Genomic DNA, 15,226 nt, shown 5'->3' with positions numbered 1-15,226 from the left:
TATTGAGCAGACTTTAACTTTATTTTATGAATAAAACGTCTCTGTTTCATATTTATCCACCCGGTGGCCTCCAGTTTATGACTTGCTGGTTGTCTACGGCGAATACCGTGAATAAATCTTAAACAATATTTTTGAACTCGTTCTATTTTCTCACAATACTCTGTAGTTAAAAAAGGTCCATAAACAGCATCACAATGCTGTTTATGCAATTTAATGATTAAAAACAGAAAGAACCATTAAATTGCATAAAACTTTTTTAGTTTTTTGATTAAGGAAATGTCTGGAGTTATATAAGGCAGGAAGATTCCCTATACATTCTTGAATGCACATAGAAATATGTTTTTCAAACCTTAATTCGTTATCTAAAATAAGCCCCAAATTCTTGCATTCTGTTTTCATAGGAAGAATCTCATCGCCAATCTTTAAGATAAATCTTTTAGTCAGATGTTTTACATCAATGGGCTTGCCAAAAAACATCATAAAGAATTTACTTGGGTTCAAGTGGAGAGCATGGTCTTTAGAATGGTATTTTGTATAGTGTGTTTAGATCTTCAGTTACAGAGAGACAACTATGAGCCAGCAATGAGGGCGAAAAATAGTAATATATTTGAGTGTCATCAGAATACTTTGGTATTTTGCAGTGTTTTAAAAATTTAGGAAATTGGAAAGTATATAAATTAAAAAGAATTGGTCCTAAAATTGACCCCTGAGGGACACCTGAATTATATACAGGGTGAGTTTTTTAAAGTGTTACAATGCGATATGTCAAAAACGGCTGCGAATTTTTTTTTGACATTTTGGTGACATTTCAAGTATACCGGGGGGCACTTTTTGTGATATTTTTGACATTTGTCCCTTCACCCCCCTAAGAGGGGGGGAGGGTCACTTCCTTATTTTAAATGGAATGACGTGTTTTTTATTCTTAAATACGAATCTACATAAAATATGAAGTCTGTTTACAAAAAATTTTTAAAATTGCTCTGCTCGTTACGGAATTATGATCAAAAATGTTTTGATTAAATTTAAAAATAATTCGAATATTCTACTACAATAAAAACAAATTATTTCCTACTTTTTAACTATTTATCGTCTATGTATTATGCCTAAGGAGCTGTTCGAAGTGACCGCCTTCGACTTCCAAACACTTTCTTATCCTTTCTTGACATGAGTTTCGTACCCGCTGTAACATTGCTGGTGTCACTAATGAACAAGCAAAACGAATCCTGTTCTTCATGTCCTCTGGAGTTGTAGGTGCACTAGCCATTACTTTGTCTTTTATAAATCCCCATAAAAAAAGTCAAGGGGGGTCAAATCTGGCGAACGAGCAGGCCAGTTGACAGGACCACCTCGACCAATCCACCTGTTTTCAAAAATCACATTTAAATAAGTACGGGCCTGTATGGCATAATGGGGTGGAGCTCCGTCCTGCTGAAACCATACATTAGGATTTAAATTTTGGTTTAGTAGACGAGGTAACTGATTTCTTAAAAAATCTGTGTAGACCTGTCCATTTAAATGACCTTGGAAAAAATGCGGACCAATAACTCTATCCTCGAAAATACCACACCATACGTTCACAGACCAGGGATGTTGATTTGGTACAGTTCTCATCCAGTGAGGATTATTTGCTGCCCAGTAATGCATGTTGTGCCTGTTTACCTTTTAGAAAAACAAACAACCAAAACTTGAATATGTTCTAATTTAAATAAGTTAAATCTTACCTGCCCGCAATTATTAAAAGAAGCCTCATCAGAAAAAATAACGTTTCTCAAAAAATGGTTATTTTCACGCATTTTTGTTGAAATCCAAGTGCAAAAATTAATGCGATTCTCAAAATCATGTCCGTAAAGCTCTTGATGAAGTGTAATGTGGTAAGGATGAAACTTGTACCGGTGCAGAATTGTTATAATTGATGATTGACTAATTCCAGCATCTAAAGCAAGCCGCCTGGTACTGATTTGAGGATCAATAGCTACTTCTCCTAATACAGCAACTGCCTTATTTTCATCTGTTTGCGTTTTAATCCGATTTCGTCGTTTACTTTTTAGACTACCAGTCTTCTTCTGGACGACTCAGACGACTTCTGGTCTCCAGTCTTTTAAAGGCCATATGAGATTTTGGAATATCCGGAAACCTCTCGGCCCACACTACTGCAGCCTCCCTATAATTTTTTCTGCACTCCCCCAAAATTAACAACATATCTACTTCTACACTGAAATTCGCTTCCATTTTTTTCTTTTTAAACACAATTTACTTGTTAATAACACGTCAAAATTTTTATGTGACACTGCTTGTTATGTTGCCATGGAAATCCTACTGTTACTAGGATTTTCATTTCCATCCATACTAGTAAAATAAACAGTAGGATTTCCATGGCAACTGGCTGTTATTATGGTAAAATATTCGAATTATTTTTAAATTTAATCAAAACATTTTTGATCATAATTCCGTAACCAGCAGAGCAATTTTAAAAATTTTTTGTAAACAGACTTCATATTTTATGTAGATTCGTATTTAAGAATAAAAAACACGTCATTCCATTTAAAATAAGGAAGTGACCCTCTCCCCCTCTTAGGGGGGTGAAGGGACAAATGTAAAAAATATCACAAAAAGTGCCCCTCGGTATACTTGAAATGTCACCAAAATGTCAAAAAAAAATTTGCAGCCGTTTTTGACATATCGCATTGTAACACTTTAAAAAACTCACCCTGTATACAGTGCCGCCTAAAGTTCCGCATAAATTCGATAAAAATTAGAGACATGATTTTTTGAGAAAACGCTCGGACCCGTCGATTTTTATTTTAAGTTATGCATTATTTCACATAAATTTTTGTATACAGGGTGGAACAAAAAAAAAGATATGACGTCATCGGTCTTTTTTTTGAATGGAATGCTATATTTTTTATTGCATTTATGAAATATAGGCGAAATTCCAAGCAAGTTTCGTATAACACACCTTATCTCAAAACTCAACTGTTTCAGAAATATTCGTATATAAGCGTCTATTTACAAATTAAGATAAAATGAAGGATAAAATGTTATAAACTGTGAAAACTCTTATTAATGTATCAAGTGTTCAAGCTGATCCCCATTTAGTTCTTGGCAGAAAGCAAGACGGTTTACAAACTCATGTAAAACACTATCAATTATTTCGGGTGATATACGTCTAATTTCACATCTAATTCTATTTTTCAAATCTTCTACGTTATTTGGCTTCTCAATATAAACTTTACTTTTCAGGTACCCCCATAGAAAATAGTCGCAGGGATTTAGGTCTGGTGACCTGGCCGGCCACTCTACTCTATTGGCCCTCTTTGTCCTATCCATCTTCCTGGGAACACTGTCTGGTCTTGTTCGTCTGGGTATAGGGCAGCCAAAGCAGGTATAAGATCTTGAAGAAAATTTAAATAGCTTTGTCCCGGTAAGTTTTCTTCGAAAAAGTTGCTTTATTTTCCACGATACCAGCCCAAACATTAATAGATTTACGGTACTGTGTATGAGCCTCAGTTGCCCAGTGTGGATTTGACACTGACTAGTACCGACAATTTTGCCGATTTACGACGCCGTTTAAACAAAAAGTTGCTTCATCGGAAAACAAAACTCGTAACACAAACTGACGATTATTATTGCAAATGTTCATCATTTGCTCGCAAAATTGGTTTCTTCGATCAAGATCGTCCTCATTTAATTCGTGTATTAGTCTAATTTTATAAGGCTGGTATTCATTTGCTTTTAAGATGCGTCTTACTGACGTTTCGGCTATATTATTATCAGCTGAAATTTGTGAAGTTGCATTGTTTAGATTTTCTTCGACGGAGAGCAGAACGTTTAATTTTGTTTCTTCTGAAAATTTTGGACGACCTGATCTTGGCAAATTTCTAACATGACCTGAAGTTATGAATTTGTGCTCTATTCTACTAACTGTTGACTGAGAAATAGGATGGTTTGGGTATTTGGCATTAAACAGTTCACTTACTACTTTTTGCGTGCGCACTCGATCCCCGTACCCTAGCATCATCAAAATTTCAATTCGTTGGGTTTCCGTTAAATTAGCCATAATTTATTCTGATAAAAACTATTAATAACTTAAAATAAAAATCGACGGGTCCGAGCGTTTTCTCAAAAAAATCATGTTTCTAATTTTTATCGAATTTATGCGGAACTTAGGCAGAACTAGGTTACTGTATATATCTAATAAAAAACAAAATATTTTCGGAAAGACAACATAGTTTTCTATTGGATAGATCTACCTCGTCTGCCATTTTGTCGTTTTTATCTGTGGTTATCGATGCACTTGAGGCAGCTGAGCGCCCTGTGGGGATCTTTTGCGACTTAAGCAGGGCGTTTCACTGTGTCAGCCATGATGCTTTGTTGTGCAAGATCGAATCATACGGCATTAAAGGTGGCGTCTTAAATTGATTCGCCTCCTTTTTCATTCCTTTTGTATTGTGTCCGATATGCTCGGACACAATACATGTAAATAAAGTTCATATTGTTCAAACAATGTTTACATTGATTTGGGAGTACCTCAAAGTTCGGTGCTCGGGCCTGTGTTGTTTCTTATATTTGTAAATTCATTGCCTACAGATTTACTCTATAGTCACGTGACTATGTACGCGAATGATACATCAGCCCTTGTTAGACAACAAGGTACAGAAAATATGCACATTACTGCGGGAAAATCATTGCATGAGCTAAATAATTGGTTTACTCTAAATGAACTTTTTCTTAATACCACGAAAACAAATTATATGGCTTTTTGTACTCACCGGGGTCAATTAAATCTTAATCTTGACATGCATTAATAATTAATATTAATTAATAATGGTAGTTTCTTGCAACGTCAACAAATAATACGAAACTTTTTGGCTTTATACTATATGACACTCTTTCATGGGAGGCACATTGCAATGATTTGACATTAAAATTAGGTAGCCTTTATTATGCCATAAGAAATATTAGGTCAATTTATGTATACTATGCCATAATCCACTCTAGGATTCTGTATGGGATCCAGTTATGGGGTCTTTCGGCGTATGCGTGTCGTGTATTTATTTGTCAAAAACAAGTTATTTTAGTTTAAATTCTGCTAGTCATCATAAGTGTTTGTTGGGTGTTTGTCCGGTAAGTATTTTTTATTTTTTATTTCTAATGAATACGTGAGATTTAAGGCTTTTCTTTTTAATTATTTATAGATCTGATGATGCCTTTAAGTTTTATTAAATTTAAATTTTTCTGTGGTGGTGGATTTTGTGTTTTTGTTTTGTTTAATGTTATAGTTTAAAATGTTATTAAATAATACCTGTTATGTCTTGTAGCGAGCCACCCATTCAGACAAAGCTCGTCAGCCCCAAGAGAAGTAGTAGCCACCAATCCCAAGGCATAAAAGGCTGTACTCCGCACGCCATAAACCGGACATTTCGTAGCAATTTGGATCATACTTTTCACAAATTCCAACGCATTCAAGTATGTAAACCCAATGTTGGACGTGCTAAGATGTCCTACTGCCCATAACGCAGCCTTAAGTTTGAGAATCTGCTCGTCCGTACTGCAAGGAGCTTTTTGTATAAGCTGCAAAAACCAGTTTAATAATCATTTATACTACCATCAAAATATTAACTTACTTCAACCATTGAAGTTACAAATCCATTTCTAGTAAGCAACTGAAATCCTTCAGCATGCTGATTCAGTTGCCCATAAAGGTGCGGCTGTAGAATGACATCTTTTCTGTAAAATATATTTCCTATTAGTTTTTGAATGATTTTTTATCATGTTTGAAATTTTACCTATAATTGTTTTTTACTCCCGTTAGATTTGATACTCTTCTATCGTACAGTCCATCTTCATTTCTTTGATGGAGTGTTAACGAGTCATATAAATCACCTTCTACGATTTTGACATATCTGTAGTTCATATGCGTGACCCACCTCGTAACAACGTTTAGGATCTAATAAACAAATATTATATTTCAAATAGAGTTTACAATAAGAAACAGTTGTCTAAAGAAAAAGGCATTTTCTTAGACCATTGAATGCCTAGAATAAGTCTAGTTGCAAACCATGGGCGAAATGTCTCAGACAATGATGTCAAATCAACTTTCCAATTTTTCATTTAATATATAATTTTCTTAATCCACTACATATTTTTTAATGTATTGTATTTTGTAATAGATAAAAAGTGTGCTCTTATTTGCTGACTAATAATATATACTTTGAGAGTAATCAACAAATTTTTCAGAATAAAAAAAAGATTCCTGTCAAAAAAGTTAATGAAAAAAAGCAACTTGGCAACGTAGAATACCTCTATGTTTACAATGCTTGTTGTCATTTTGTATAGTTTTTCTAGTTATTTTTTTCATATTTGTGAAGCTAGCGCCCGATCGATAACCAGCAACTTAAATCTAGAACGCAGCATATGTCGTGACAACCTATTTATAGTCCGCGCCCGCTGTTATTTAATCGATATAATGCTTGTATCTCCTGAAATTCCCAAGGATTTTAATATTTTGTTGTCCAAATACTAACAATCAATAACTAAATCGATTTATAGTGGTTATAAACCTCTACAAACTAAAACTTTTTTGTAAAAATGACATATCTAAACGCATTTGAGATGGTTGCAAACCTCTGCAAACAAAAGTTTTTTGGTAAAAAATTATTGAATTATTAAATGTTAAAAAATATAAAGGGCTGTAACTCCTAACAGCTATAAGGAAAATTTGTATCCATATCCTTTGGCAGTTATAGCCATTTATAAGATCTTACTCAATAAATTTTAATTAAAAAACTTTCGTTTGTAGAGGTTTGCAACCATCTCAAACCCGTTTAGATATTTATTATATATTACAGAAAAAAATTTAATTGAAATCCTTTGGAAGTTAACCTTTTAATTAATTTCCTTAGTTTGTCGCGGTTTATACCTACTATAAACCGATTTAGTTATCCATTGTTAATAGGTATCTAGACACAAAATTATTAAAACTCCTTAGAAATTCCAGGGGATATGAGCATTATATTGATTAAAAAATAATAAGCGCCGTCTATAAATATGTTGTTGGCAAACGACATATTATGCTGCGTTCTCGATTTTGGTTGCTGGATATCGACCAGACACTACCTTGATTTTGCGGCATTTCGGGTTCGGATAAGAAATAAATTTGCTAGATTATAATAATATACTTAATTACACATTTTTATTTATATTTTGGAATCCAATCTAAATAGATACTTTCTATCTTAAAGAAGAATTTTCTTTTTTCAATATATGTGACCCATTTCAGAATTCTTTATCATTTTTCAGCAGAAAGGGAGTTTTTAGTCTTAATAATAATTAAAAAACGCACTGAAACCACTCATCAGCCTGAATCCAGATTGATACGTAATTGCGGATCCGTTGGGACCACGATTTCACGAAAATTAGATCGTGATTGCTAACAGTCAATAAGAGACCCAAAAGGTTTTACGTACCTACGTGAAGGAAAACACAGATAGAAGTTGCTTAATTCGAACTTCATACCGTATTTTTGGTCCGTTGTACTATTTGTTTTTTTTTTACTATTTGTTATTTTCGAATTTTTATCAATTTTTTTTTACTAATTGTTGTTTTTAGAATATCGAGTTTGGGTTCGACATTCATAATAATAGCTGTTTAGTTTCTTTTATATTTAAGCATAAATTTATTCCCTCGCTCTTGCAATAAACCTAACCAGATAATATAATGTTTGTCTCCCACTCCTTTCATGTTAAAATATCCGTGTGATGACGCCGCAGGTGTCTAGCCAGCCAGTCGGTTTTAAAAATGGAATGATGCGCCGGTAAGAGTATACTTCTCGTTTCTGTCGTTTCGTTTCTCGTTGCTAATAAATTATGTCGTTAATACGCAAGTAGTTTTTATTTATGTTGTAATAACCCAACCATTGTGCATCTAATTAAACAAATAACAACACCAATGAGGACAACATTTTAACTTCAGCTTTTAACTTTAATAGCCTCTATGGGATCCGAGAACCCCTTTGCAATCAAGGCATAAAAATAAGTTGAAGCAATTGTGGAAGGTCAAAACTGTAAACACCTAAAACTCGACTAAAAATATAACGCCATTTTACGGATAAAGTCACGGATAGGCTTGACAGCCTCACGTATCCGTAATTACGTACCAATGTGGATTTAGGCTCAAAACATCCGTTTAATACTAATACTGTACGAAATTTGCACCATCCAAAAGTAAACAACGAGCGCAGTTGCCAAATACCTTTATCGCAAGAATATTTCTGGGAAAAATCTACAGCGTTGCCGCTGTGTGTGGAAATTTGGTGATTTAAAGAATCCAAATTAAAAATATTAATTATTATTAGTGTTAAGTGTAAATATAGTATAAAATAGTTTTGGTTATTAAACGAGGTTCACTCTTTCTTTTGGTTTATAATAAAGAATGCAACTCAGTTTCTGCTAATTATAATAATTTATTATATCACTTTATTTTCTTCTGTTAAAATTGAGTAATCACTGGCAACATGGAATTTTATATTTTTATATTTCACTTTGGTTTTAAAGAGTTTTTTGCCTTGGATTGATTATTGACTATAGTAAATTATTGTATAAACAAACATGTAATACCGATTCTTTTCGATTATAGCTAGACGGTGTATGGGGGTAGTTTAAGTAATATTTATTGTTCTGGTGTTATACAGTGCGGGTCTCAATTGTCCGCCCCCCTCTTATCTTTTGAATGCGTTAATATAAAAATGTGAAATTTGGCACACATCATTAGCAACGTAAATACTACTTTCTGGTCCATAGCTCCACTTTTAACAGCTAATCTATACTATTTTAATTTTTGGTCACATATTATTCTTTTAATTTGATGGTAAAATAATGTATGTACATATGTTTATAAAGAAATAAATTTAATTTTTTTACTAATAAATTGACCATGCATAAAAATGTTTTTTTTCCGTGATAATCGGATATCGGACGAGAAAAAATCAAGAAATCAGATTTGCCCTAAAATGAATAGGGATTATAAAAATAATTTTTATTTTACGGAAAAGCAGTGACTTACCTAGTAGTATCTAATATTTTTCAAAAATATTTAGTCTACGATCATGTACCGCCACTGGTTAAACTTCTGAAAAATATCTGCATCAAAAAATTGTTCTTGATACTAAGAGGGTGTGTGCTAAATTTCATAAACATATCTAGGAAATTATTAAAGTTATGATGAAGAAACGATTTTTTTCTTAAAATGTTAACTCCCTGTAGCTCAAAAGTTAAGGGATTTAGGACATAGCGTTATTTGAACTCTTCTTAACCCTTTCTTAAACGCACATAAATATTTTTGACAAGCCTTAAGCCCCAGTGACGTATTAATACGACACACAGGAATAAGACAAACAAAAAGCTTTACTTAAGATAGTTTCAGTTATTATAATATCTATCACCTCATCATTAGACAATAAAAGAAAATAATCTAATTCTTTTGAAGGATTTGTCTGGTTTTCTAAACAAGCGCCACAATTTGTATCGTCAAAGTAATCGTAAACACCTCGCAAATTTGTTCGGAATACCTGCATATCAGTCCAATAACTATTTTATGACATTTATTGAATTATTCCTATTTTTTTTTTGCAAAATTGATTTTATAAATACTTTGGATTGTGTTCAATTCAAATATGTAGCGCATATTTGAATTAAACAGTTTGAATTGAATGAGACTGCTGGAGCTGACGCTTTTTATATGCACTGCAGAAATTTAGTCAAATCTTGACTATAAATTTTCAGCAACGAAGAATGATATTGACAAGTTGGGTAAATTCACTGGAAAACGGTACGGGTAAACAGGATATGACATTATACTGAACCAAACCTAATTTCAACTCGTAACCACTGGGTATTCTAGATAAAAATACGAGGATGAGTGTTGACAACGTGTGCACAAGAAACTAAGGGTTTTTCAGGTAGATTGAGAAAAACTGGATCAGGATTTATTATGTATTTTTAAAACAAAGACATACTTTCCTTGTCTATGTCCTTTGCTCTAAAAAATATATTTTTTCTTTCTCAGATACAGTACTCCACAAAAGTTTGGAAGCGTCTAAGAAAACTAATAAATTCTAAAATATTCTTCAATGTTCCTTATAATCTTATATATTTTATTTGTTTACGGAATCCATTTACAAAAGTGTTACATAGCATACCCATACAAACATATATATACAGATACAAAACTATCTATTATAATCAACGAAAGCTATAGATGAATTAAATAAAGATGCCCCTTAAAACATGTAATCCTAGAGTCAAAAAAGCTTATCTGTCTTGACAGGCCATTAGCACTTCGAGCCATTCGTGTAATTGGCTCATTAGTACTATAATTGGTATGGTGGAATGGGACTGAATATATTTCTGATTGTCTATTCAATCTGGAAGGCACTCTAAGTTTCTAAGTTTAAAAAGAGACAATAACTCGGGACAATCTATAGTAGCATTTAAAACCTTATGCATAAAACATAAGTCGAGTAATGTTCTTCGTGACTCTAATGTGGGTAAGTTCAGTTATCCCTGACCCTCTGATAGTAATACTCCTGTCTCCTGTAACCACATCTAAAAGCAGCTACCCTTAAAAATTTATTTTGAGTCTTTTCAATCTGCTCAATGTAGCAGTTATATGAAGGGGACCACACAATTGAGTGATACTCTAAGATGAGCCTAACAAGAGAGCAATAAAGTAATCTAAAAGTAAACAAAGACAAATCAGTTGTAGACCGTTGGATAAAACCCAGCATTTTCATTGCCCTACCGGTCACCTGATTGATGTGACTTTTAAAAGACAACCTGGAGTCAATAAATATTCCTAAGTCAGAAACCTCTGTTTTGACACCAATTGCTACATTGTTTATTTTATAAATTAAAGCAATAGGGTTTCTTTGTTTAGAAAAAGTAATCTTATGGCACCTATTGATATTAAGGGACATTCTATTCAAGTGGCATCATACAAAAAACAAATTTTGCAAAGGTCTTTTTGCAGGAGCACAGCATCATAAAGGGATGTGATAGGCCTAAATAGTTTCACTTCATCAGCAAACATTAGCACACGACAATTTTCAAGTTTCCAAACTAAATCAATCAAAAAGAGGCAAAACAAAAAGATGCAAAACAAAACAAGGCCCGAGTGGGAGCCCTGTGGCACCAACATTTCAGTGGAACATGTACCTCCAAGATTAACAATCTGGGTTATACCTCTGATGAATCCCGAGATGCACTGTACATTATTGACGCCCACAATACCAAAAGCCCTAAGCTTCTGCAAGAGTACCCCCATTGTTAACCCGATCAAAAGCTTTAGAAAAATCTGTATATATCGAGTCAACCTGAAGTCCCTTCTCCAAGCAGCGGTAGAAGTAGTTGACATACAGCACCAAATTAGCATCAGTAGATCTGCCTTTTATAAATCCAAATTCCTCTAGATTAAATAAAGATTTAAAACTCCAGGCAATCCTATGACTGACCAGGCAGTCAAGCAGCTTTGGCTGCTCAGATTGGTTGCACACAGCCCGATAATTGGAAATTTCATTTCTACTACCAGATTTAAAAATGGGTTTTAGAAAACTTCCAGAGAGTGGGATAAGAACCAGTACCTAGAGATTTGTTAAAAATGAACAGTATCGGTTTCGTAAGAACACAAACACATTTCTTTAGGAAGAATGCCGGAATCCCATCTGGTCCGGCGCAGAGCTTATTCTTAGAGGATGTAATAACCTCATAAACATTCTGCGTTGACAGAGTTAAAGTGCTCAGACAAATTGATTTATCAAAATCAAAAGATGGTATGTCGTTGACTTGCTCATCCGAGTAGACGGATGAAAAGTATTCTGCAAACATATCCGCAGTATCCGAGATATTCATGCTGTTATTGTATGTCATTCTGAAGGAAAGGCCAAAACCAGTTCTTTTATTTCGAATATATGACCAGAAGTACCCTGGATTGCCAGCGAGATTCATTTCCACCTTATTAATATATTGTTGATAGCACAACTCTCTAAGTACTCACATTGATTTCTCAAAAATACAAATTCATCATATTCCTGCTGTTGACCACTAATTTTAAACTTTTTGTGAATTTGTGAAAACAAATCTTCACACAAAAATCCATAGATTATTAGTTGAAACATATTATTTAGAAATTCTAAAAAATCGGTATCACATAGGTTTGGAAGCAAAACAAAAAAATATGTGTAAAAAATTGAAGTCTTTAGTAGAAAAACTTTTTACTTTTATTACAGCTCTACAACTTTTTTGCATAGAGTCCACTAATTTGGCACATTTTTCCACAGAAAGCATTTCCCATTCCAATTGCATTAAATAAAACTTCTTTATTGTTTATGCTCTGTGATCTGATCTCTGTCTATGTGATCCAAGAGGTTTTCTATTGGGTTTAGATCAGGTGACTGTGGCGCTCATTCCATAACATTCAGATTATTTTCTTGAAACTAATTCTTCACCAACCATTCAGTATGTTTCGGGTCGTTCTCTTGCTGGAATTGCCATATTTGAGGCATATTTTCCTCAGCATATGGCAGGATATTAACTTCTTAAGATATCCAAATAAACATCTTCATCCATTACCTAATCTATGTAAACAATTGGACCTGGCCCGGGCCTGGAAAAACTGATATGGGGTTACCACAATTCTAACTCCTTCATGTGTGGCACAATTCTAACTCATTCACAACTGGCACCTTGGATGAAATCTTTTTACTCTCGTCACTAAATAATACCGTATTCCGTTGTGAGTGCTACAAGACATGTGCTCTCTAGCGAATTTGACGCGTTTTTGTCGATTTATTGGAGTAATTAAGGGCTTCTTTGCAGGGCGACGTCCTGTAAAGAAGTAATACATAAAATAATCTCTATTAATCTGAATCTCACCGTTTCAGTGGTAATCTCCATAGTAACTGGTGATCATGAATAAGTTTATTATTAGTTTTGCTAATTTTCTCGAGTTAGCTGTGAAAATACGCTTTATTATGCGATCAATATATAGTGAAGTTTGTCGCCTGCGGTCACTTTTAAAGGCAGTCTTGACTCTGACCTCTCTCTTTATATTTTTTTATTACTTTGGTGACAGTTCCACATAAACTCCTGGACAAAATTATCGCACCACTGAATATTTTGTCAAGAAAATTTAAATAAAAATAAATATCAGTTAAAACAGTTATATATCTTTTCTCATACAAAAAGCAGAGCTGGACAAAAACTATGTTTATGCTCTATCATGGAACATGCTGCTCGTGCGGAGTGGGAAAACATTCCGCAGGAAAGTTTTCAAAATTGAATACAAGGAATGCCACGAAGACTTCAAGCCGTCATTCCAGCTAGAGGTGACACTACACGATATTATGGGTCTATTTTATTTTTGTATCAAAATTGATATTAGTGAAAATCGATGTTTTTTCCTTGTATTGAATTTAGTTACTTAAATCTCGTTTTGCTAAATATAATATAATTTTTTTTGTTAATAAATAATGCATAGTTAACAATGCTCATTATTCATTTTTTTTTATCTTTTTAAAAAAACATTTCTAAAAATCAAGTGATAATTTTGTCCAGGAGTTTATTTAAATTTTTGGAAATATCAATAATTTTTGTGCCATTCTAATATGCTTCAATTAGTTTAGTCTTTAAATCATCAGACAATAATTTTATTTTAGGCATCTTCTTGAAATATTTAAAAGGATTTTCAGAACACTTTTTCACACCGTAACCGATATTTAACTACTAATAAATAGAGAATTTGTTCATGTGGACAAAATATAATCATATGAAATGTATATACTGAGATTATTTGTGAGAATCTAATTTTTTTTAACTATTAGTATGGTTTCTCCGTAACTAATTGTATTCTATAGTAATAATTATAAGTATGATCATAATTTGTAATCGTCACACTTTGGTCATTATTATGTAAATTATATAATTTGAATGATTAAATAATGTTAATTCGTAAATCAATTTCTTTAGTAATTAATTAATTGGGAATTTATTTAAATTTGATGTTTTCTTATTCTGGATGCGATACCTACATTATAGTGAGGTGTAACACATATTTTATTCTATTCTTTACATAAAGTCAATTATATCTCTCTGGTACTAGGTTAAGTTATTTTTTATGTTTTTTTCTACAAGGTTCAATACACAGTTGGCAATGCGGGGTGGTTTCGATGATCTTCGGGGCGCGGGGGAAATCATTTGCTTAGATCATTGCCGATAATAATGCCATTTCGGTGACCCGGTACAGCGGTATTTATGGCCCACAATGTTTTACAATTGGACACCTCAATGTCCGTTCCCTAAATACTGGATTTGACGAACTTCAAAATTATTTACATGATTATAAATTTGACATTTTTGCCCTTACGGAAACATGGCTTTCCCATAATCAAGATCTTCAGAGGTATAAAATAAATGGTTATAAGCTAGTAACGAGGGACAGGGTTGTTGGAAGGGGGGGCGGCGTGGGAATGTATATCAAGTCACAGTTGCAATACGAACATATAGACTTAGATATTGTCTCACACACCTGCGAATTCATGGGTATAAAACTTAAATTAAAAAAGCAAAGTGTTCTTGTTGTATCCCTATATCGCCCGCCTTCTAGTGACGTCGATTTGTTTCTGGATTTTTTTGAAAATTTGTTAGCCCTAACGGTGCCTTTTTATGATAAAGTTGTTTATACCGGTAATTTTAATGCGGACTTTCTTAAATAATATATTTGATATATTTTCTACAAAAATATTTGACTAGGATAAGTTGTCTTATAAATAGATTTGATTTAAATCAGATAATTACAGAACCTACTCGATTTTGATTGTGGAATAATTCTTGTAGTCTATTAGATGTGATAATAACCAGTAAAGTGCTCTCCGTTAAAAGCTGCGACTCAATACCAATTTCAACTGTGATTTCTGAGCATTGTCTTATTTATGCTATTTTTAATTTTAGTACAGAAAAAATTAAAGCCAAATATATTAGATGTCGAGACTACAATAATATTTCTAATAATCGAGATGCCTTTGATTATGCCGCTAGCCTCTTACCATGGGACGAAATTTATTATTCTCCTAATACAGATGAAAAGTTAAACATTTTTAATTCAAATATCAAATATTTAATTGACAAATTTGCACCTACAAAATTAAAGAAAAATAATAAAAGTAAGCCTTTTACTC

At 33.2% G+C, this 15,226-nt stretch overlaps 1 protein-coding gene across 1 annotated transcript in view; it reads right to left on the bottom strand.

Annotated features, from left to right (window-relative positions):
- LOC126740902 (rapamycin-insensitive companion of mTOR) overlaps nt 1-15,226 on the bottom strand; it is a 154,162-nt gene that overhangs the window by 61,663 nt on the left and 77,273 nt on the right. The window contains exons 16-18 of the mRNA XM_050447089.1: nt 5,787-5,947; nt 5,625-5,727; nt 5,303-5,571 (exon numbers count right to left, since the gene is read on the bottom strand). Of these exons, the coding sequence (XP_050303046.1) occupies nt 5,303-5,571; nt 5,625-5,727; nt 5,787-5,947 (533 nt within the window). The remainder of the gene's footprint in view (nt 1-5,302; nt 5,572-5,624; nt 5,728-5,786; nt 5,948-15,226) is intronic.

This window comes from Anthonomus grandis, chromosome 10 (genome assembly GCF_022605725.1).
Source record: "Anthonomus grandis grandis chromosome 10, icAntGran1.3, whole genome shotgun sequence".
Taxonomy (NCBI): domain Eukaryota; kingdom Metazoa; phylum Arthropoda; class Insecta; order Coleoptera; family Curculionidae; genus Anthonomus; species Anthonomus grandis.
This window is presented reverse-complemented; position numbering and strand designations above follow the sequence as displayed.